The 23,928-nt window shown below is 49.0% G+C and overlaps 1 protein-coding gene across 1 annotated transcript; it reads right to left on the bottom strand.

Annotated features, from left to right (window-relative positions):
- Positions 1 to 14,141: 14,141 nt before the first annotated feature.
- Positions 14,142 to 15,171, bottom strand: LOC306815943 (olfactory receptor 14J1-like; the record flags this gene model as incomplete). Its single annotated transcript, XM_079332436.1, has 1 exon — positions 14,142 to 15,171. Exon 1 carries the CDS (start codon positions 15,072 to 15,074, stop codon positions 14,142 to 14,144), a length of 933 nt encoding a protein of 310 aa, XP_079188562.1. The 5' UTR covers positions 15,075 to 15,171.
- Between the last annotated feature and the right edge of the window lie 8,757 nt (positions 15,172 to 23,928).

Raw genomic sequence — 23,928 nt, forward strand, 5'->3', positions numbered from 1 at the left:
GGTAATTGAGGTTTTTGTCCTAATCTTGCAATTTGCTGTTTAATCAAATTATTCACTTTTTCTAATTGGGCACTTGACTGAGGGTGATAGGGGGTGTGAAGTTCCCAATCTATACCAAACAGGTGGCTAATTCGCTTTGGAATGAAATGAAATGTGGCCCTCTGTCTGAGGATAGTGTGGCTGGAACTGCAAAGCGTGGTATCATTTATTGTAACAGCACTTTGGTGACTTCTCCTGCTTTGGCAGTTCTGGTAGGAAAGGCTTCTGGCCACCCTGAGAAGGTGTCTATTAACACCTATAGGTATCAGTACACCCCTTTCCTTGGAAGTGAGCTTCCCCATCCCTGTCCTTTGGGATTTTCAAATTCAGACCACATCAAGTCTTGAACCACTTGTTTTGGGGCTGTTTCTTACAGATTGGGCTGCTGAATTGCTGAGGTCTCTTCTAACTCAGCTCTCTGATGATCCTGGGACAATGTTGATCCCTGTTTTAGATAAAAGCACATATTTTTGGGACAGGAGACCTCCAGGGCTGTACAAGACCTGCAGCTTGTGGGGTGATTAGCACCATCATTTGAGTACTTTTAAGAAATGTCAAAGTTTTCCTTCCGCAAGAGAGCAGGAACTACTTGCAATTGTACAGTGCCAGAAGAAGAAATATTGATCATTCCCTCTGTTTGTGTCACCAATATTCAGGTTTTTAATGTCCTTCTTCATTCATGAGTTTCCACCTCTCCTATTTAAATGCCCATGTCTATGGACATCTCTTAACTAGACCAGCTGGATCTATCACCTTCCCATTGCTCCCAGATTTTCTCCTCTACCTCCACTCTGGGCATTCCAATGCCTCTCAATTGAGTATCTTCCCACTTTGAGCTTCAGGGAGTTGCCCAGTCTTTCAGAACTTTAAATAACTCATTAGTCAACATCTTAATTGCACTTATGTCTTTTACAATTACCTTTGTCTATATCTAAAAATATTGCTGTATGGATATGCCTTGTGGATAAGTGGGCAGATCAGATGCTGCTAGGTCATCTCATATGGCTGAGAGAAGCGTTTTGATGCTTTTAAAATTATATGATATTTACAATTTTTTATGTTGGCCATGAAGAGAAACTTTTCTGTGCCTCTGAGTCTCACCAGTTCCTGACCCCCAAAGAAGCAAAACTAAAACATTGCTGAGGTCCCTTCCAGACTCAGCTCCCTGATGATACCAGGATGGTGCTACTCCCAATTCTGGAATGGGCTGGAGCAGATGTTTATAGGACAGGAGCCCTGGGGTTGTAGGGGACCTGACACTTGCAAAGGGCATGAGCACATCTCATTAGCTGGGTTACTTGAGTACTTTAAGAAATGTCAAAGGTTTTCCCACCAGGAGATAACAGAAACTTCCTGGAAGTGTACTGAGGCAGGAGAAGAAACACTGCCCTTTACCTTTACCATGTGTTACCATTATACTGTTCCCCTCTGTGTTACCATAACACTGTCTATTGTTTCATGTCCCTCTTCATTTGGCTGTTTCCACCTCTGCTGTTTAAATGTCTATGTCTAAGGACATCTCTTCACTAGACCAGCTGGCTCTATGGCCTTCCCATTGCTCCCAGATTTCCTCTTCCAGTTCTTCTCTAATCATTCCACATCAGTCAACATCTTAATTGTGTTAATATCTATCACAGAATCACCCTTTCTAAAGTCTTTGTTTAAAAATATTCCTGTAATGAAATACCTTGTGTATGGTGGATACATCAGATACTACTTTAACATTGCACACAGTTGAGGGAAGAATTTTGATGTTTATTAAATTATATCATTGTTATATTTTTTATGTTGGCCATGAAGAGAAATTTCTGTGCCTCTGAGTCTCACAGGTTCCTGAGCCCAGAGGACACAAACTTGATGAGTTGTGGTTCCCAGTGCAGGGGTGGCCCTTGCACCTCCCTCCATCCTCACAGCAGAGCTCCCTTGACCCAGAAAGTGCCTGGCACTGCAGGGATGAAGGAAACAGGACAGGCTGTGGGGATCAGGGGCAGGGCACAGTCAGGGATTTGGGGTGGTTGTGAGCCCAGGGCAGGAGCCAGCCCTTGGCCTTGGGGAACCTCATCCCATTGTCCTGGGCCCATGGCTCCAGCCTGTGCAGATCCCTCTGCAGAGCTTCCTGCCCTGCAGCACAGCCACACTCCCAGCCAGCCTGGGCTCACCTGGCATCTGACTGAGGGTGCCCTCGATGGCCTCGTCCAGATCAGCAAGAAAGAGACTGAACTGCCCTGGCCCCAATCCTGAGCCCTGGGGACACCCCTGGATGTGGCTCCATTGCCCAGCACTCCTTGGGTCTGGCATCCAGTCAGATTTCTACCCAGGAAACAGATGCAGTAGAGCGTGTTGGATCAAGGTATTGTGAGCCCAGAATATTGGCATTAGTGCAGCTGTAGCTGTGCACAAGAGAGCTCTGCAGCCACTTTCTCTCTTTTCCTTTTTCTGGGCATGGAGGGAGCTCATGACTTCAGCGTGTGGCTCGTGTGCAAAGAGCAAATCTGGGCAGAATCGGGGCTGGGAGGGTTTGGGGCATCCTGGGATATGTGCTGGGCACAGAATGTGTTTTCCATTGCTCTGAGACTGTTTGCTGTGGAAAGCAGATGTAATATCCAGCAGAGGAATGACTTTAGTTTTTATGGAGCTGTTCCTTCCCTTGGTTCTGATTGCTGAAAATAAATGAACATTCCTCTGTGTCTCAGGCAGCTCCTTCTGCAAGGAAAACAGGTGGGAGTTGGTGCCAAGGAGCTGAAAGCTGCAGGCACAGCTTGGACCGGAGGAAGCTCAGATTTGCACAAGGCTGCTCTGAGTGCCAGGGGTTGGATGAGGGAAATGGTGGGGCAGGAGGTAGGAACAAAGTGTGATTCATTGTCAGCCTTAAAAGGTTTTGATTTTCCTATCTATTCAGACTCCATTAGGAGTTGCTTGGGATCAATATCAACTGGATTTGCTGATATCAGTGTATAAACAGGAAAGGAATAAATGTAGAAAAGGTCTTCTCTCATTTTGTTCTTAAATGAAGTATGTTACAAATGGAATGAAAGCTTAGACAAGTGCTGCCTTATGCTCAGGTTTCTGGCAGTAGCTGTGTTTCAGGTAGCCTGCAGCACAAATTGCTCTTGCTCACAAGTTCTTTACCATGACTGATTAGGTCTATTCTAAACTGAATTATTTACTGAACAGACTCAACATAAACAGACAAGAATCTTTAAATGGGCTACTTCCACTACAGGATAAAAAAAGAAGTGCAGGTAGATGCAAACACAGTGCACAATAAAGTTACTTATATTACAGCTAGTGAAGAAATAGCAGAGATCAGGAGTCAATGTAACTTAGCACCAAATTGATGAGGGAGTGCACATGGAGCCCTTTCACTCAACTTCCAGAAAAGAAACCACGAAGATGCATCCAGAACTAGGAGAGAAGCCCTGCCCGTTTGCAGGGACTATGCAGAAGACTTCTGCTTTGTAAAAATTTTGTGTAGCTTTTATTGTTTGTAAAGTGAAGTGTGTGTCACTCAGGAATTCAAGGTTTATCTTCCTTCAGCTGCTCTCAGAGCAAGATGCTCATGGTCAGCTGGGAATTCCACCTGCCTGGCACCAAAGAGAATTCAGGACAAGACTGATGTCCAGCCTGGGTTATCTCAGCAATTCCTGAGAGGGGGAAGATGCCCTGAGTGATGGCCCAGCTGAGGGACAGAACAGATGAGCTCTGCTGTGCCACAGGGGAAGTCCTGCTGCAGGAACCTCATGGAACCAAGGGTGTGTTGTGACATTGTGATGCCTCATGGAACCAAGGAGATCATGGTGACACCAATGGACCTCATGGAACCAGGGGTCCATTGTGACAGATCAAGGCCTCATGGAACCAAAAAGAGCATTGTGAGACCTTGGGGCCCCATAGACCCAAATCTCCACTGTGACAGCCCAGAACCTCATGGAACCAAGGAGCCTTTCTGACACTGCAAGGCCTCAGGGAACCAAGGAGTGCAAAGGTGTCAAACATTGCTTGCAGGGATCTGCCTTGGGGATGAGGAATTTCCTTGGTGGCACCTTGTGCCTGTATGCAGTGGGGAACCTTAAAAATTTTGGATTGCTTAAAAAAAAATTGAAACCCCCTCTTTGTCTGAGTGTTGTCAGTTCTCAGAAAGTCAGTGTAGAAAGGAAAAAGTAAAGAACCTTTGAAAGCTGAAGCACCTAGAGGCATTGAGCTCTATTGAATGTTGTTACTGACAAAGGATCTCAAGAGACTAATTAAAGAAGATAACTGGAGGCCATGATTGCACAAAGTTCTCAGAGACTCCAAGGCAAAAGCAAAACCCAAAGCCCTTGGAAAAACCTGCAGTCCCTGGGAGCATGAAGGAGCCTCCAGGGCCATTCCTGAGCAAGGCTCCCCAGGGACTGGTCCCAGCAGATCCCTGAGGCCACTGGGATGTGGGGGGAAGCTGAGGGCAGGACAAGGGGTGACAGTGCCCAGCCTTGCTGGGGCTGTGCCAGGAGGCCCCAGTGGCTCAGGACAAGGTGTCTCCTCAGAGCCCTTGGTGGCACAGACCCTGCTGTGCCCCAGGGCACCAAGACTTGGCTTCTCTTTGTTCCCACCTGTCATCTCTGCCTCCAGTTCTCTGCTCTGATTGAGGCTTGGGGACACTTTCCCAGTTGTGTCCCTCATCGGGACCCATTAAAACTTAAGGAACTTTGGAGTTTGATTCTCACTTGGAGTTCTTGAGAGGTTTCCTAAGAAACCATGGCTCTGCCTTGATTTCCCTCTGGTCTGGTGTAGTTCATTAGGAATATTTCCTATAATAGTTATGGAAAAACACTTCAAAGTGTTTCTTAAAAATATCCATTCCTATTTTAAAGGATGGATTTTATTACTGTTCTCTTTAAGCAGAGGTGATTGCAGCATTCTGTGATTGATATTGATCCAGAGTTTCTCCTCAGGATGTCTGGCCTGCTCAGAGAAGCTGTGCCTTGAGGTCTGAGCCCATGTGGGCAACCTTGCTCAACATTCCCCAACCCCATCCTCTCTGTCCTGACTCACCTGGGACCTTCTGTGCTGTGAGAACTGCCTCCACTCAAGCAAACATGGTTTTCTCCCCTTTGTTTTACTTTTGAAGCAATCTAAAACACCCTATTTTCCCCTGTGAAAACAGACACACTTGTCAGGTGTGTGCCAGCCCAAGGTGCCACCAAGGAGGTTCAGGCGGGGGACCGGGGCCTCAGGGGTGGTGCCTGGAGTCGGCGCCATTTTTCCTTTGTGCCTGTAACTCCCAGCATGCCTTGCAGCCCCATAGAGCCCCATTGGAGCCGGGACTACAATACCCATCATGCCCCGTGCTCCACAGAACCCCGGTATCCCCCCAATATGCCCAATAGATGTCCTCCAGAAACTCCAAGGATCCCTAAGTGTCCCCTCAGTGCCCATTTGCGTACCCCCAAAAACGTCCCAGAATCCCCTGAATGCTCTCAACCCCACAGATGCCCATTACAGCCACTTCTGGGAATTCATCTGCTGCCATCCCCCGTGTGCTCAGAGCACCTTATAACACAGTCCCGTGCCTAAAACTCCTGCTGTGCCCCGTGCCCTAAAGTGCCTGGTTAGAGCTCTCCAAGCTCCCCCCAAGTGCTCCCGAACTGTAAACATTCCTCCCTGAGAACCTGAAGTTTCTGTTCAGAGGCAAAAGTGTCCCCCAAGTGCCCTCCCAGAGCTCGTAAACACTCCACTAGAATCACTTCCGGGACTACAGCTCCCATCATGCTTTGTGGTGCCATAGAGTGCTATTCAAGCAATGACTTCATCTCCCATCATGCCCCATGCTTCACCGAGAGACATTGCAGCTGCGCCTGGAATAACCATGATGCTCTGCGGCCCCATTAAACTGTATTATACCTACTCCTACAACTCCCATCATGCCCTGCACCCCGGAGAACCCCCTTACAGACCCCCATGAGCCACTTCAAAGCCCAGACTTTCCCTCAGGATCTCTAAGTTCGTTTTTAGTGCCCATTCAATGCCCCCAAGTGTCCTCCTGTCCCTCAAAATTCTTCCCCCAGACCCAAAACTGCCCCAAATGTGCGCCAGAAATGTCTCCCTAGACCCCAAAGTGCCCACCCTGAACCTGTCTGAAAAAAAAAGATATAAAAAAGATAAAAAAATAACTCAAACATTATGAATTATCCTAAAATGGAGAAATAAATAACCAATAGAGCTTAATTAATTAAGGAAATTGTATTACATAAAAGCAATGACCAATAATTTTTTTGGTTGCTAATAAAATATTTTTATTACAAATATAAAAACTTGGTCTAAAAAATAGAATAACAATATTACAAATAAGGAAAATTAATTTTAATTTTAAAATTAAATAACATTTTTATTACAAAGAGAAATTAATGATGTTTTTATATTTTGGGTTGTCAGCACCAGGTGGGAGACATCATGATATGGTGATGATGGGGGTGAGGAGCAGGTTGTCCAAACAGAGTCAGCCTGCAAAGGGGCTCATTCTTCAATGTGCCCAGACCTTCTAAGGAGACATTGTGCATCAATGTCACTTGGGAAATGCTTCTATCACTTCACCTCTGAACAGAAAAATTGAAAAACATTCCCTTGAGTAAAGTTATGATGCACTTTCAAATCTTCCTTCTTAGGAAAACTCCAAAATGTCTCCAAGCATCTGCACAAGCCCTTGGGACTTGAAGACAATTGAAGAAATACAAAGAGCTCCTGGAATCTTTCTGTATTTTAATGATCCCCAAAATTGTTATGAATGGAGTCTTCAATTGTTCAGTTAATTAAACAACAAATATAAATTTAGTAGTAATTCATTAATAATAGCAGTAATTGTATATAAATGAATACAATCAAAGTATATTAGTTATGTATATTTAAGTAAATACAAAATTTGGCAGTGAGTATTTTAGTGTAATTGAGGTTGGGTTCAAATACAGCATAAGCAAAACCAACCAGGGGTAGGGGGAGGGCCCTTCCTCTCACACCATGCCAACTGAATCAAGCTAAAATCTCATTTATATAGTTTACTAATACATATTAATACAGATTGTTCTGGAAATCTTCTCCTAGATCCTATTCCTAAAATCTCCGTCACTATGTTGTGTTGCTCATGCTTCAACAATGGTCAGGAGTCTCTCCTCCCTTCAGGGATCTTGTTTCTGGTGAAGGCTCTGGGTCTTCCTCAGGGTTCATTGTGTGGCCTCTCAGGTAGAGCAGGCGCACTGAGCTTAGAGTTATATAATTAAGCCGATGTTCTCATAACAACCCAAGTGTCTAATGCTTGGAATTATCCCAATTTGGCTCAATTCAAGGTCAAAAGTTTTATTTCTAGATGGTGTTCTTAGACCTATACCCTTATTATCTCCACTCCCACTGGACATCTGGAGAATGATACCATCTGCTTTGCTTAACCTTCCTTTATCTTTAATGCATTGGAACAATTAAGTACAATTTTTCCATTGCTACAAAGCAACAATTTTGCTAATATAATTACAATTTAATTAGCAGGAATCATATTTATAAGAGGGCAGATTTGGGGCTGAGTCCAGGAGCCCCAGGCACTGAGAGAAGGTTGGAGAATCTGCTCAAGGAGGCAGAAGCAAAACTCCAAGTCCCTTGGAGCACCACTGGCCCCACTGAGGGCAGGGACTGCCAAAGGCTCCCCAGGGACTGGTGAGAGCAGATCCTTGAGGGCAGCATTGCAGGAGCCCAAGGCTGTGAGCAGGATCTGCAATGCTGAGCAAGGCCTGGGCTGGTTGGAGGCAGCAGAAAGGCCAAGGGCTGAGCCCAGGCCTGGCCCAGCAGGGCCTGTCTCTCACGGGTGGCTCGGTGTTATTCCTGGGGCACTGGGATGGGAGGGGCAGCAAGGACAAATGGCATCAGCCTACAAGCCCTGCCAGCCTGCTCAGGGAGGGCCGAGGCAGCAGCAAAGTGCAGCCCCTGCAGTGAAAGTTCCTCCTGTGGGGCTGCAGAGGCGCTGCCCAGCCCAGGGCACAAAGGCCTGGGTGCCTCTGGCCCTGCCAGCCCTGCCCAGCCCTTGGCCATCTCTCCTGCAGCCTGTGTCCCTGTGCGTGCTGCTCCTCTGCCCTGGCCGGATGCACACGCCCATCTCGCTGTGCCCCCAGCATTTCTCAGCCCAGCATTGCTGTGCCCTCCCTGGGCTCCCTGCACCCAGCGCTGCCGGCTCCTGGCACACAGAGCCATGGCATGGCCCAGCCTCAGCTGGGACACCTCGGCCACCAACATTCTGCCCTGGCAGGGACTGTGCTGTTTCCTCAGCTCCAGGCTGAACCTTCCAGGCTGCACCTTGGGGAGGTTTCCTTCTCTTCAAACTGCCAAGGAAAGCTCTGTGTTCTGCTGTTCACAAACAGAGAAGGGCTGGTGGATGATGTGGTGATCAGAGGCTATTTGGGGTACAGTTATCATGAAATAATTAAGTTTTTAAACATCCTGTGAAAGAAGGAGGGACATCAACTGTGGGAGTCCAGGGTTTTTCCCTGGTTCATTTGGAGATGCAAAAAACCCCCTGGCAGACCCCTCAGAGACCCCCAAGTGCTGCCCAGGAGCTGCAGGGGCTGGATTTGGCTTTTTGGGAGAATCTGCCCACATTGAGGGAAGAGACACAGAAAATAACGATGAGTAGAGTGTAAATTAGAATGTTAGAATGTAGTATAAGTAGGTTTTTAGATTGTTTATATTAAAGGCCATGTGGCCAAGATGGAGGATCCTGGGTGTGGTGGGCTTCTTCCTCCTTCTTCTTCATGTCATCCATGCTGAAGTTGCACCCTGGGAACCACAGATTGGATGGGGAAAGAACTGGACATTGTAAAGAGGTTGCATGGCATTGGGGAGAATTTGTAAATATTGTACACATAGTTTAGAGTATAAAGACTTGGCACAGCCCTCCCAGGAAACCTGCAATGGTCGACCTGCAGAGCGGACCCATGCTGGGCTGGCAGAAACATTTTTAAGAGAAGATAAATAAACAGCCCTGAAAAAACACAAGATCATCTCAAGCTGCTTTCTTGCCGGTGCCTCCGAGAGAACCAGATTTTTTACCACCCTCATGCCCTCTCTGGGGAGGTCTCAAGCCTGAAGAGACCCTCAGAGACAGGACAATCAACAAAATTTCTAACACTGGAGTTACAGAGAGCAGACTTCAACCTATTCAGGATGCAGATTTGTGTTGTACAAATCCAGTACTGATTGTTTTTGAGGGAAACAGTCCTTAAAACAAACGATTCCAAAAAGGATGGATATTTTTAAAGAAAGAAATCTTGAAGAAGCAGGAGCAGCCTGTACCAGTGTCCCAGAAGATGAGCCAGTGAGGAAAACAACTGGCCTGGTTGGACATGGAGCTTTTTTCAGGAACTCAGGAAAAAGAGGATGCATCAACTTTAGACAAAGGCGCAAGCAACTCAGGAAGTGTTTAAGGATGTTGTCAGGTCATGAAGAAAGAAAAGGAGGTGAAAGCTCAATCAACTTAAGATGGCAGTTCTGTGTAGGAAAACAAAAAATATTTTATCCATATATTAATGGCAAAAAGAGGGAAAAGGAGAACCTTGATTTCTTACTGGGGGTGGGGGGACAGGACGGGATATGTTTACCAAAGAGAAAAGGCTGAGGTACTTAGCCCTTTCCTGGCCTCAGTTTTCAACAATAACACAGGTTGTCCTCAGGACAAGTGTTCTCCTGAGCTGGTAGATGGGGACAGGGAGCAGAACAGACCCTTGTAATTCAGGGAGAAATAACAGGGGACCTGCTAAACCACTCAGATGTTTACAGGTGTCTCTACAATCAGATGGGATCCATTCTAGGGGGATATGGGAGCTGCTGGATGAGCTCCCCAAGTTGCTCTCCATCATTTATCATCAGTCCTGGCTCACCAGGGAGGTCCCAGAGGACTGGAGGTGCCAATGTGAGCCCATCCCCAAGAAGGGCTGGAAGGAGAATCTAGAGAACTTCAGGCCTGTCAGTCTGACCTCAGTGCCCAGCCAGGTGATGGAACAGATCACCTTGAGAGTCATCACAGGGCACCTACAGGATGAATGAGGGATCAGAGCCAGCCAGCATGGATTTCTGTATCTGCATTGATGATCTGAATGAGGGCATTGAGTGCGCCATCAGCATATTTGCAGATGACACCAAACTGGGTGTGAGTGTTCTGGAGGTTAGGAAGCTCTCCAGAGGGATCTGGACAGGCTGGATCCAGGGATTAAGTCCATCAATTTGAGGTTTAACAAGTGCTGGGTCCTGTACTTTGGCCACAACAACCCCTGAAGCGCTTCAGGCTGGGGACAGAGTGGCTGGACAGTGACCAGGCAGAAAGGGACCTGGGCCCACTGATGGACAGCAGGCTGGACATGAGCCAGCAGTGTGCCCAGGTGGCCAAGTAGGCCAATGGCTCCTGGCCTGGGTCAGTAATGGTGTGGTCAGCAGGACCAGGGCAGTGATTCTTCCCCTATGCTGAGCACTGGCTGTGCATCACCTAAAGTGCTGTGTCCAGTTCTGGGCCCCCCAATTTGGGAAGGACAAGGAGGGGCTGGAGTGTGTCCAGACAAGGGAAACAAGGCTGGTGAGGGGTGGGGAACACAAGTCCTGTGAGGAGTGGCTGAAGGAGCTGGAGTTGTTTATCCTGGAGAAAGGAGGACTCAGAGGTTACCTTATCACTCTCTTCAACTTCCTGAACCATGGTTTTAGTCAGGTGGAGGTTTGTCTCTTTCACCAGGCAGCAACTGACAGAATGAGAAGACACAGTGTTTAGCTTCAGCATAGGAAATACAGGTTGGATATTAGGAAAAATGTTTTTTACAGGAAATGCAGTAAAATTCTGGAATGATCTCTCCAGGGGTTGGTGGAGACACCATCCCTTTATGTTTAAAAAAAGACTAGGTATGGCAATTAGTGCCATATAGAAGTGTTAGGCAGAGGTTGGACTTGATCTTGAAGTTCTCTTGCAACCTAGTGATTCTGTGATCTGTGAATTCACAGTCTTTCAACTTTTCAACAAGTCTTTCAGTCTTTTCAACAAGAAGTCTCTGTCCCTGTCCTTTCCCTGGGTCTGTGCTGCAGATGGAAGCTGCTGGTGCCATTCTCACCTTTAATCCCTAATTTGAATGGAGACAGATGCTCTTGGGTATGTCAAGCAGGTGTTGCTCAATGTTTATGTGGAATTTCTGTATCCTCATGGCACCAAGGAGACCATTGTGGCACAGCGGAAACTCAGGGAACAAAGCCATTGTGACACTGGGGCAGGATGGTACCATTGCGATACTGCAGATCCAAGGACACCGTGGTGACTCCATGGAAACTCATGGAATCATGGGCACTGTGAATCAGCAGGGCCTCGTGGAACCAAGAAGTGAATTGTGACTGTATCAAACCTCTTGGAACCAAAGAGCCATTGTGGAACTTCAGAGCCTTGTGGACCAAGGGGACCACAGTGACACAGTGAGGGTCCATGGAATCAAGTGGCCATGGTGACACTGGAGCCTCATTGACCAATGGTGCATTGTGACACTGCAGGGCAGTATGGAATCATGGAGACAACTGTGACATTACAGAGTGTCATGGCAGCAAGGGGCCATTGTGACACTTGTAGGGCCTTGTGGGACCAAGTAACAGTTGTGGTACCATGGAAATTGTGGCAACTGTATCACCATGGGACCAAGGAGACCATTGTGACACTACATGGCACCATGGAACTAAAGATTCATGTAACAGTGTGAGAAACAAGGGACCATTGTGACACTGTGGGGCCTCATGGATCCAAGGAGAGCATTGTGACACTGAACCTAATGGAATTGTTGCAACTGATACAACTTCTAGGTTCAGGACAAGGTGTCTCCTCAGAGCCCTTGGTGGCACAGACCCTGCTGTGCCCCAGAGCACCAAGACTTGGCTTCTCCTGGACACTGCCAGCCCTGCCAGGGCCCTTGGCCATGTCCAGCACAGCTTGTCCTGTGCTGTCCCACAGCTGCTGCTGTGTCCCTGCAGGCTGCACACTCCCATCTCACTGCCCCTGGATCTGCCCTGCCACTGCCAGCCCTGCCCTGACCTCTGCCCACTGTCACCCTCTGTGCCTTGGGGCACACACACATGCACTGAGCTCATCCTCCTCCTCCTGGGTGCTTCTCCTGCCACAGCACTGCCCTGGGAGGGTTCATTGCTCAGAGGAGCTGCTCTTTTTGTACTGGTGCATTTTATAGCTCTACTCTGCCTATCTGTCAATTCTGTCTTCAAAGAGCTCTCCAAGGAATGGATTCATTGAATTTTGGAATAACAGATGTGGCAAGAACCCCCTGAGCCCCCTTGGCCTGGGTGTGGCTGGCATGGAGTTCCCTTTGCCCAGAGCAGCTCCTGTCCTGCTGTGCTTGGCTGTTAGAACTGGAGTGGGTTTGGTCCCAGCCCAAGGCTTTGGCTGTTCCTGAGCAGGGCTGGCCCCACATGAGGCATCTCTGCAACCCCTAAACCAATGGGCTGGGGGACAGGGCGGGGGAAGTGTTCTTGGGGACACAGGGATGGGACAGCTGGGCTGGACTGACCCAAGGGATCTTCCATTCCATGGGATGTCCTGATCAGCAGGGACATGAGGGGGACAAGAGGGTCTCTGGACATTCTCTATTAATGTATTTGTCTTCCAGAGCAACCATTATGTGTGGTGAATTCTTGTCTCTCCATGGTTTTCCTTTCTTCGACATTTGGCCCTCGCTTTTTAGTCCCCTTAACATTAATCTCTCTTTATGTTGACCCACAACAGTTCACCTTATTTTCTCCTGTTTTCTGTGTAAGGAGGGACAATGACAGAGACACTCTGTTGTCACTGGATGCCCAGAGGGGTTTAACCACAGCCATCTTGCCCAACTCTGCTCTTATGGGCACCCCCAGAAATGCCAGGACTCTGTCAGGTGCCCACCCCTGAGCTGCACTCATGCCCTGCTCACAGCTCCAGGGGTGTCCAGGGACACGAGTCCTTCGCTGACACACACACAGACAGTTCATTGAAGCATGGGCAGGGGCTCCTGGGCTCTGCTGCCAGTGCCAGAGCCTGGCAGGGACCTCGGCCCTGCAGTGTCACCCTGCCCTGCCCCTGCCCGAGGTGCCCCACGGCCGGAGGGATGGACACGGGGAGCTCTGGGCACAGGAGTTCATCCCAGCCCTGCATGCAGGGGTTCCCTGGGGAAGTTACTCTCTGGAAACTCCAGCACCAGCTGAAGGTGTTTGTGCTCACTGGGTTTATGTCCCCTTACACACACACAGGATGTTCAGGGCTGTAGAATGTCCCTTCACTGCAAACACAGCAGACTCCTGACCTGGTCACTTGATGTCCCTCCAGGCAGGGAATAACAAACTCTGTGACCTGGGATGAGAGACACTTCTGGAAGCAGCACGGGTTTGCAAGAGCAGTGCTGGGACAGCCCCATCCTGAACACTGCCACACTGGCTGTCAGTGCTGTTCTCTCTAGGGGTCTGTGTTGGGAACATCCTTGAGAGCAAACTGGGAAGGAGATTGAAGCTTTCAGGCCCTGCACTGGGGAGATGCCCTTGCATGATGGAAATGCTGTTGCAGAGCCCAGCTCTGTTCCAGCAGTGCCCATGGCCTGTCCCTGACTGCAGCGCCTGCACAGTCACACAGCAGGACTGGGACTGAGCTAAAAGAGCCCTGAGGCCTTAAACCAACACAGGGGCTCTGAAGGGGAGTGTGGAAGTGAAGGAAGGGGAGGTTATGGAGCAGAAGCCCTGGGGGTGCCTGGCAGTGAGGAGCACTGTGGTTCCCTTTTCACCCCAGCTCTGCACAGAGGCACCAACCCTGCAGCTCCAGAGAAGCCAAGGAGGAAAGATGTCAGGCAAACACAGCAATACCAAATTATTTATTTTGTGTAAGCACATATGTAGTACAATTCCAGGCTTATATACTCTATGGTTCACACTAGGAATGCAAATACTGAATTAAAAACGGTAAAGATAAAGATTTTCTTGTGAAAAAATTCTAAAATGTGTCATACCTGTACCAGCAAAAAATAACCAAAACAAAACCACAGGACATAGAGTGGGGATTAATGAGTAATATTATAAAAGCGATACAGGAGAATGAAAGTTTATTTTTTCTGAGAAGCATTCATGATGATTTTCCTCAAGCCATCCTTGAGCTCCTGGTTCCTCAGGCTGTAGATGAGGGGGTTCAGGGCTGGAGGCACCATCGAGTACAGAACTGAGAGTGACAGATCCAGGGATGGGGAGGAGATTGAGGGGGGCTTAAGATAGGAAAATATGTCAGTGCTGACAAACAGGGAGACCATGGCCAGGTGAGGGAGGCAGGTGGAAAAGGCTTTGTGCCGTCCCTGCTCAGAGGGGATTCTCAGCACAGCCCTGAAGATCTGCACATAGGAGAAAACAATGAACACAAAACAACCAAATACTAAACAGCCAGAAACAGCAAGAAGCCCAAGTTCCCTGAAGTGGGAGTGTGCGCAGGAGAGCTTGAGGATGTGTGGGATTTCACAGAAGAACTGGCCCAGGGCATTGCCCTGGCACAGGGGCACAGAAAATGTAATGACTGTGTGCAGCAGTGAATAGAGAAAGCCACTGGCCCAGGCAGCTGCTGCCATGTGGACACAAGCTCTGCTGCCCAGGAGGATCCCGTAGTGCAGGGGTTTGCAGATGGACACGTAGCGGTCGTAGCACATGATGGTCAGGAGAAAATACTCTGCTGAAATGAAAAACACAAAGAAAAAGACCTGAGCAGCACATCCAGCATAGGAGATGCTCCTGGTGTCCCAGAGGGAATTGTGCATGGCTTTGGGCACAGTGGTGCAGATGCAGCCCAGGTCGGTGAGGGCCAGGTTGAGCAGGAAGAAGAACATGGGGGTGTGCAGGTGGTGGCCGCAGGCTACGGCGCTGATGATGAGGCCGTTGGCCAGGAGGGCAGCCAGGGAGATGCCCAGGAAGAGGCAGAAGTGCAGGAGCTGCAGCTGCCGCGTGTCTGCCAGTGCCAGCAGGAGGAAGTGGCTGATGGAGCTGCTGTTGGACATTTGTTGTGTCTTGGAATGGGGATCTGTAAAAAAGTAATCATGGAATAGTTCTGTTTTCAGAGGAATTTATATATCCCAGCACAACTTGGTGGCACTTTCCCCCACTGCATGCCCAGGGCTCTGCTGCCTGGAACTGTCCCTGCCAGCAGCTGCTTCCCTGTGCCCAGGGCTGAGCCCTGCCAGTGCTGCCAGAGCCCAGCCCAGCCCTGGGGGCTCAGCTCTGCCCTGCAGATCTCTCTCAGCACAGGGCACTGCCCAGGGCCAGCTCTGCCTCTGCAGGCTCTGATGGCAATGTCACAGCAACCCTGAGGAGTCTGGAAAAGCAGCACTGATGCTGCAATGCCTGGTTTAGTGGGATCTGAGATAATATATATTTTCTCCAAACTAAACTCAGAGATTAATATCATTGCACAATTTTCTATTCAGGCAGTTCAGAGCAGTAGATTAAAAAAGGGGATTTTCCTTTTTATATAACCCCTGCCATGCTCTGCTCCCTGTAAAATCACCTTGGAAGTGTTCTGGAGTTATATGTCAAGGTGGGAGAAGTCCTGACCATTGCAGCATTCTCACCACACGAAAACAATTCCAATCCATAGTGGCTCTATCCTTCCACACAGATCTTGTTCCCCAGTGTTGTGGGCAGCTCCCAGGGCTGCGTGAGAGCTGTCCCTGGCAGGCAGCAGAGTCCCTGCCATAGCACAGTGCCCTGGGCTGCAGCACCTTGCTCTGCAGGAGAGCCCTGGGCACCCCTGTCTGCTCTACACAAGAGAGATCAGAGAATGTACTCACAGAGTCTGTAGGCATTGGGATGTTACAGCTTTAGATCTCTCCAGGAGCTGCAGCTGCATTGTCCTGCAGCCAGAGGCTTCCTGTGTCAAAGGCTGGGAGTGATTCTGCCCCAGTCACTTGTGAGCATCTTCCAAGCCCTGACTGATTGAAGCTCTCTGTGCCTCTATGCTGTGCCTGGGGTGGCTGCAGGCAGAGCCCCAGCCCTCCTGGGCTGGGAGAGGAGCTGCTCCTCAGCAGAAATGTCTTTCTGAAGGTCTTCTTGGTTGCAGGATCTTCCTCTGTGCCAGGAGTCCGGCCCAGCTAAGCAGCACAGAGGCAGCACAAGGACTTTAATGGCTCTCTCAGGGATTTGGTGCTGTTTACATCGGACTCAATCCCTGAGCGAGTGTCCCAAAAAATTCTCAACAACTCTATGATCAATTGCAACTCCAAAGTTTCTTGAAGTTTTAATGGATTGCACTGAGGGATATGAGTGTGCCCTGGGCTGAGTTTGGCTGTGGCCCAGCTCCATCCTCCTGTGGGGCTCAGGGCCTGTTCCCGGCCATGGCCAGCCCTGCCCAGCCTCTCTGCTGGCCCAGAGCCTGTCAGAGCCCGGGGCAGGGCTGTCAGTGCAGCCCACAGGTGCCACGGGCTGTGCAGGAGCTGGCAGAGGCTGCCCAACAGGGAGGCCATGGGGCACAGAGCCCCAGGGCTACTGTGGGTGCCATGGCTGCACCTCCAGCTCCAGAGGAGAAGTGGCGGACAGGACTAGAGACAAATAATTTCTACTGGATTCTTTATGCTATTTGTTTATACAGGTGACCTGCATCCATATGTACAGGAGGTTTTTTGTGTCAGATAACACTGGTAGAGTGATATGAGCAGTATTATTTAGCTCAAAATAATATTTTACGCAAAATTCACAATTGAAAAAAAATGACACATATCATCAGAAGAGCATCTGAATTTGTCAGAGGATGAGAGACTCATTGATATTCCTGTAGTCAAGCCTGTTCAAATACTTTCTTCAGGGCTTTCTTGAGATGAGAGGCGACAAGCAGGAGACAAGGCAAGCCAGAGCCCTCCATCCTGTTCTGGCAGCTTTTGTCTGGGAGAACCCTTACATATAAGGAATTTTTAACAGGTAGTATCAATTTAAGCCAGTGGCACCTGGAAAGAAGGAAGATTGTTTTGCCTAGGAAGGAAAGCAGAGGGCCCCAGTTCTCCAGGGGTTGATGAGAGGTGACCCAAAACATTCCAAGGTCAGCTGGACTTGTCAGGTGGCTCCTGGGAAGCAAAACTTGCTAGATCTACTCCATATCTCCTTGGTTTCATGGGGCCCTATAGGGTCGCAATGTTTACCTTACTTCTGCAGTGTCACAATGGCCCCTTGCTTCCAAGAGGCCCTACAGGGTCACAATTTTGGTTCCATGGGCCCCTACAGTGTCACAATGGTCTCCATGGATCCACAGTGCCCTGCAGGATCACAATGGCCCTTTGGCTGCATGAGGCCCTGTAATGCAGCAATGGCCTCTTGGCTCCACACAGCCCTGCTGCTGCACACCGGCCCCTTGGGACCATGTGGCCCAGCAGTGCCACAGTGATGTTCTTGGTGGCATGGTGTCTCCACAGTGTCACAATGGCCCCTTGGATCCATGGTGCCCTGCAGTGTCACAATGGCCCTTTCATTTCAGAAAGCCCCAAACTGTCACAGTGGTCTCCATGGTTCCATGGGGCCCCATGGTGTCGCCATGCTCTCCACAGGAAGGAAAGCATGGAGCCCCAGTGTTTCAGGGCAGAATAGAGGTGACCACCAGAGGTTAAGGCCAGGCAGACGTGTCTGTCCTGGCAACTTTTGTCTGGGAGAAACTTCTGAGGATAGGAATTTTGGAGGAAAAGTACCAATTTTAGCTATGGTCGCCTGTGCAGGAGAGATGTTTCTTTTCCATAGGAAGGAAATCACTGAGCCCCAGTGTTTGAAGGCAGGTGAGAGCCAGCCATAAGGAAGACAAGGTGAAGCAGACATGTTGGTAATGGCAGCTTTTGTCTCAGAGCAATCCCTGGATATTGAGCATTTTGGAGGGGGAATCCCATTTGGGCCATGGATGCTTGAATGGGAAAGACAGCTCTTTTCCATTTGAAGTAAAGCCCAGAGCCACAGTGCTTCAGGAATACATGAGGAGAGACTCTTGACATGCCAAGGGCAGCTGGAGCAGTCAGACGAAGCCAACCAGACCTGTTACCTGTTCCCTTGTTTCCATGGGGCCCTGCAGTGTCACAATGGCAGTGTCATATTGAATCCTTGGTTCTATGAGGCCCATCTGTGTCACGCTGGCCTCTTGTTTCCATGGGACTCCACAGTGTCACAATGGTCCCTTGTTTCCAAGAGGCCTGCAGTGTCACAGGGGTGTCTGTGGTGCCACAGTATCCCAATGGACCCTTGGCTCCATGGGGACTCACAATGTCAGAAGGGTCTTCTTGGTTCCATGAGGCCCTGCAGAGCTCCTTGATTCAATGAGGCCCCAAAGTGCCATCATGGCCTCCAGGATTCCATGAGACCCTGCAGTGCCACAATGGACATTTGGTTCCATGGAGTTCCATGCTGTGGCATGAATCCTTAGTTCTATGGGGCCCTGTAGTGTCACAATGGACTCCTTGGTTCAATGGCGCCATACATTGACACAATCACCCCTTGGCCCGACAAAAATCCATAGTGTCACAATAGTTCTTTGCTTCCATGAGGCCTTGCAGTGTCACAACGGGATCCTTGGTTCCATGGGATTACAAAGTGTCACAGTGGCCTGTTGGTTCAGTGAGACCTGGGGTGCCTTAAGATTTTAACCTTCATATATTTCAAACTCTTTACTTCATTTGGGCATAACTCTAAACTCTATATAAAGTCTCAGTTAATTGTCTTCACATTTTTGTCAGACAAAGCAATTCTTCTGAAAATTAAAGCCTCAGGCTCTGGAAAGGATAAAGAAAAGTGAATTGGTGGGGGAAACTGAACTGGGGGGACAAAAGTGAACTGGGGGACTATGACTTCATTGCCTGAAGCTGTAATTGGAGGATTAACTCCTGACATGTAAATTGACCAAACTTATATCTGTCTGAAATATTTGTGACCACTGTCCCTCCATCTTGGGTGTAGTCTCTGGGAGGCTTTTGACTGCCCAAGGCGTATTTATTGAAGACCTTTAATAAACATCCACTTTATTCTCTTAACCTTGCCTAGCCTCTGTTCTAGGTAGTCACTCCAAGGCATCACCTGTAGTGTCAAAATAGTTTCCATGATTACATAAGGCCCTGAAGTGTCAAAACAGACCAATGATTGCATGAGACTCCAAAGTGTCATAACAGATCACTGGTTTCACTGAGCCCTACAGTGTCTCTGTGGTTCACTTGGCTCCACAAGGCTCTGAAGTGCCACAATGGCCCTTTAGTTTCACAAGGCCTCAAAGTATAAAAATTACCTCCATGGTTTCATGAGGCCCTGCTGTCACGATGCACCTTTGGTTCTATGGTTCCATAGTGTCACAATGGTATCCTTGTTTCCACAGTGTCAGAATGGACCTTCCATCCCTTGGAGACCCGCAGTGCTCACTGTAGTGCCCTGGATTCCTGCCATGCTGTAATGGCCCCTTGGTTCCATCAGGTCCCAAAGTGTCAGAATAGTCTCCATCATTCCATGAGGCCCCACAATGTCACTGTGGTCCCCTTGTTTCCACAGGGCCCCACAGTGTAACTGGATTCTTGGTTCCATGAGGTTCCTCAGTCCCAATGGTCTCCTTGGATCTGCAGTGTCACAATGGCCCCTTGGCTCCCTGTGCCCACGCTGTGTCACAAAGGCTCATGACTCAATAAGGTCACACAGTTTAACAATGAAACTTTGGTTCCACAAGGCCTTGCTGTGTCAAAATGGCCCCTTGGTTCCATGAGCTCCCATAGTGTCACAATGGTCTCCTTGTTTCTGCAGTACTATAATGGACCCTCGGTTCCATAAGGTTCCTAAATGTCACAGGTCTCTATGGTTCCATGTGGCCCTGCTGTGTCACCACAGCCCTTTGGTTCCAGGAGTTTCTGTGCTGTCAACAATGCTTCCTTTGCTCCAATGAGGCGCTGCTATCTCACACTGGACCCTGGGTTCCATGAAGTTCTTCAGTGTCACAGTGACCCCTTGGATCCATGAGGTCCCCTAGTGCCACCATGGTCTTGTTAAATCTGCACTGTTACAATGGTTCAGGGACACCATGGTGACACTGCAGAACCTCATGGAACCACGGGTCAGTTGTGACATCGTGGGGTCTCACAGAACTCGAGGACTCCAGTGCGACTGTTAGGGAAGATGCCTTTACAACTAGATGACTGAAGGTATGGGTGTTTACATCTTTGAAATGGGTCTTAGTGTCTCTATTAACTTGAAACAACAGGTTTATTAGAGATCCCAGTCAGCTTGGCTCCTGAAACAGACAAGTGGGTCTGCACAAGCTTAAGTTCATGAACTTTGGCTTAAAAGGACATGTTCAAGAGGGGAAGATGTGGCAGGCAGTTTTAGAAGGCTGTACCTTCCTAGTATCTTGCCCAATGTGGAAAGGAAGAGGGCAATGTGCAGCCAGGAGTTTAGGATAAAAGGAGGCTACACCCTCTGGAACTTCGAGAGAGAAAATTGTGGATGTGTACCCTGGGAGACTCTTTCCTTTTATTCAAATAAAGCTGAAGGACTCCTCTGTTACTTTAATGGGCACTTTTCATAGCGGGATTTTCCATACATGATGGAAACCAGGAGCCATTGTGACACATCAAGCCCACGTTGGAACCATTGTTGACAGTACAGAAACTCATGGAACCAAGGGGCCGTTGTGACAATGCAGATCCAGTGAAACTGTGGAGACACCATGGAGACACCATGCAACCTCATGGAACCAAAGAAACCATTGTGACACTCTGGTCCCTCATGGAAACAGGAGGACCGTTGTGACACTCAGGACCCCTGGGGAAGCAAGGGTCAGTGATGAAGCTGTGGGGCCCATAGAACCAAGGCACAGAGAACCATTGTCAAAAGAGCCATTGTGACACAGCAGGGCCACATTGAGCCCAGGGGCCATGATGACACTGCCATACCTCATGGAAGCAAGAGGCCTTTGTGGCACCACAGAAGCAAGGAGAATACTGGGAAAAGGAGAATATTGTGACATTGTGGGGTCTCATGGAATCAAGATGAACATTGTGACACTGTGGAGCCCATGGAACCAAGGGAACACTGAACAAATCTGGCTGGCTGGGCCTCTTGGGGGCCACCTGACAGGTCTGGATGACCTTGGCATGTTGATGGTGGCTTCTCATCTGCTATTGAAACACTGGGGCTCTGGGCTTTCTTTCCTATGGAAATGAACCATCCTTATCCTCCAGGTGCCCATGACCAAAATTGCGCCAGAATCTACCTCCAGAATTCCCTATATCCACGGAGAGCTCCCACACAAAAGCTGTCATCACTGACAAGTCTGACTGGCCTTGGCTTCCTGAAGGCTGGCTCTCATCTGCCTTTGGAAACATTGGGGCTCTGTGCTTTCCTAATTTAAAGAACTCTTCTTCTACTCCAGACGCCCACAAGCAAAATTGAGATTCCACCTCCAAAGCTCCCTACGTCCAAGGATAGCCCCCAGGTGAAAGATGTCAGGAGAGACAGATCAGGCTGGCTTGGCTCATGGGTGGCTGCCTCTCATCTTCTTCTAAAACACTTGGACATCACCCTTTTATTTCCTATGGAAAAAAACATCCATCTGGACTAGGCAACCATGGCACAAAGTGGGATTCCAGCTCCAAAACTCAGTGCATCCAAGGATTGCTCCCAAGTGAAAGCTGCCACAATAGACAGGTCTGGCTGCACTTGGCCTCTTGGGGCCTTCCTCTCACTTTCTTTTGAAACACTGGGGCTCAGTGCTTTCCTTCCAATGGAAAGGAACTGTACTTCTTGTCGAGGTGTCTGTAGTCAAAATCGAGACTCAGCACTCCAAATTCTGTATATCCAAAGATTTCTCCATTATTAAAGCTGCCAGGAAAAAGAGGTATGGCTGACTTGGCCTCTCAGGAGCCACCTCTCATCTGCCTTCTCCTTTTTAAATACTTGGCCTCTATGATTCCCTACCTATAGAAAAGAACCATGCTATTTTTCAATGCAGAAATGGCCAAAATTTGGGTTCCATCTCCGAAACTCCCTATATCCAAGAGTTGTGTTCAGACAAAAGCTGCCAGGACAGAGAGGTCTGGCTGACTTTGGCCTCTGATGGCTGCCTTTCATCTGCCCCTAAAACACCGATGTTCTGTGCTTTCCTTTCTATGGAAAAGAACCATCATTCTCCTCCAGGTGTTAAAATTCAAATTTGGTATTCCACCTCTAAAATTCTGTATATCCAAGGAGAAGTCCCAGACAAAATCTGCCAGTACCATCTAATCTGGCTGTCCTTGACCTCTGGTGACTGCCCCTGCAACTGTTCTTTCCTTCCTATGGGGGACATTGTAACACCTTGGGGATCTCACGGATCCAAGGGGCCGATGTGATCCTGCAGGGATCCATGGAGACCATTGTGGCCTTGCAAGGCGCCATGAAATCATGGAGATCATTGAGACACTGTGGGGCCCAATGAACCAAAGGGCCATTGTGACCCTGCAGGGCCTCATGGAACCAAGGGGCCATTGTCACACTTGGACAAAAGGAGAACATAGTGACACTGAGGGGCCTCATGGAATGAAGGCAACAGGGAAGATATCTAGATGGTTTGGCTTTCCAGGGGTCACCTTAAAGATCTACTTGATCCTGTATTGTGTAGAGCTCCTTCTCATCTGCCCCTGGAGCACTGTGGCTTGGTTGTTTCCTCCCTATGGAACAGAACCATCCATCTTTCCATGTGCCAAAGGCTGGAACTGTTACTCACCATAAAAAGTTTTCCATATACAAGGATTGCTCCCAGACAAAATCTGCCAGGACAGAATAATCTCTCTGGCCATGGCCTCCTGTGGACTGTCTCTCATCTGACACCAAACACTGAGTGCTTTTCCTCCTGTGGAAAAAAAAATGCCCTTCTCATTTAGGTGTCAATGGCCAAAACTGGGGTTGTACCTCCAAAATTCCATCTATTCAAGGATTGCAGCAGACAAGAGTATCCAGGTCACACAGGTCTGGCTGCCCTGTCATCTGGTGATATCCATAGACCATGAACAGAATGTTTTCATTTACCAACATGTTGGAGAGGGTCCAGAAATTTCAAAAAATGGGATTTGGAGGTCTCAAGCAAATGACCACTATGTCGGAAAAAAGGAGCTCTGTGCTCAGTGGAGTGCAGACTGAGGACAGCAGAGGAGAGCCCTGGGAGTGATGGAAAGATGATTTCAGAGATGGTGGATCCTTTTGACATAGTAGAGAACAGCTGGAGAAACAAAGTCAGCTGTCCAAGGCTTTGTGTGACCAGGCAGAGGCAGGCAGAACACAGAGCTGGCAGCACAGGAAGGGCCAGCGAGGTGGGGCAGCCGGGGGATGTTGACAGCCTGCAGGGACAGAGGTGCAGGGCATGGACACCGTAGCACAGCCTGGTCTGCAGAGGGCACAGGGATGGGCAGCAGCTGAAAGGCCCTGCCAGAGCCAACTGCTGCAGCACTTGGGCCATGGCTGCTGGCCCTGGGCCTGAGGCCAGCAGGGGACAAGTGAGCCTGGCTGTGCTGGGGCCTCATTGCCTCCTTGTCCCTGCTCAGCAGCCTGGCAGGGGCTGCCCCATGATCCTACCCTTGGCATTGCACATCCCCAGAGACCAGTGGCCCAGGAAGAGCCCTGAGCAATGAAGGAGGGACAGGATCTGCCTTACCAGGGGCTGGGGCTCAGGCCATGGCCCTTTGCATTCCTCAAACACACCCAAGTTTGCTCAGCATCAGAGACAGCTTTCCCTTGTTTGTCCCCATCTGTCATCACTGCCACCAGTGTTCTGCTCTAACAGGAACCTGGGGACACATTTTGAGTCCTATCCCTCAGTGGGAACCATTAAAACTTTGGAGTTTGAATATGATTTGGAGTTCTCGAGAAGTTTTCCTTCAGTTT

The sequence above is a fragment of the Erithacus rubecula genome, assembly GCF_903797595.1.
Source record: "Erithacus rubecula genome assembly, contig: scaffold_303_arrow_ctg1, whole genome shotgun sequence".
Lineage (NCBI taxonomy): Eukaryota > Metazoa > Chordata > Aves > Passeriformes > Muscicapidae > Erithacus > Erithacus rubecula.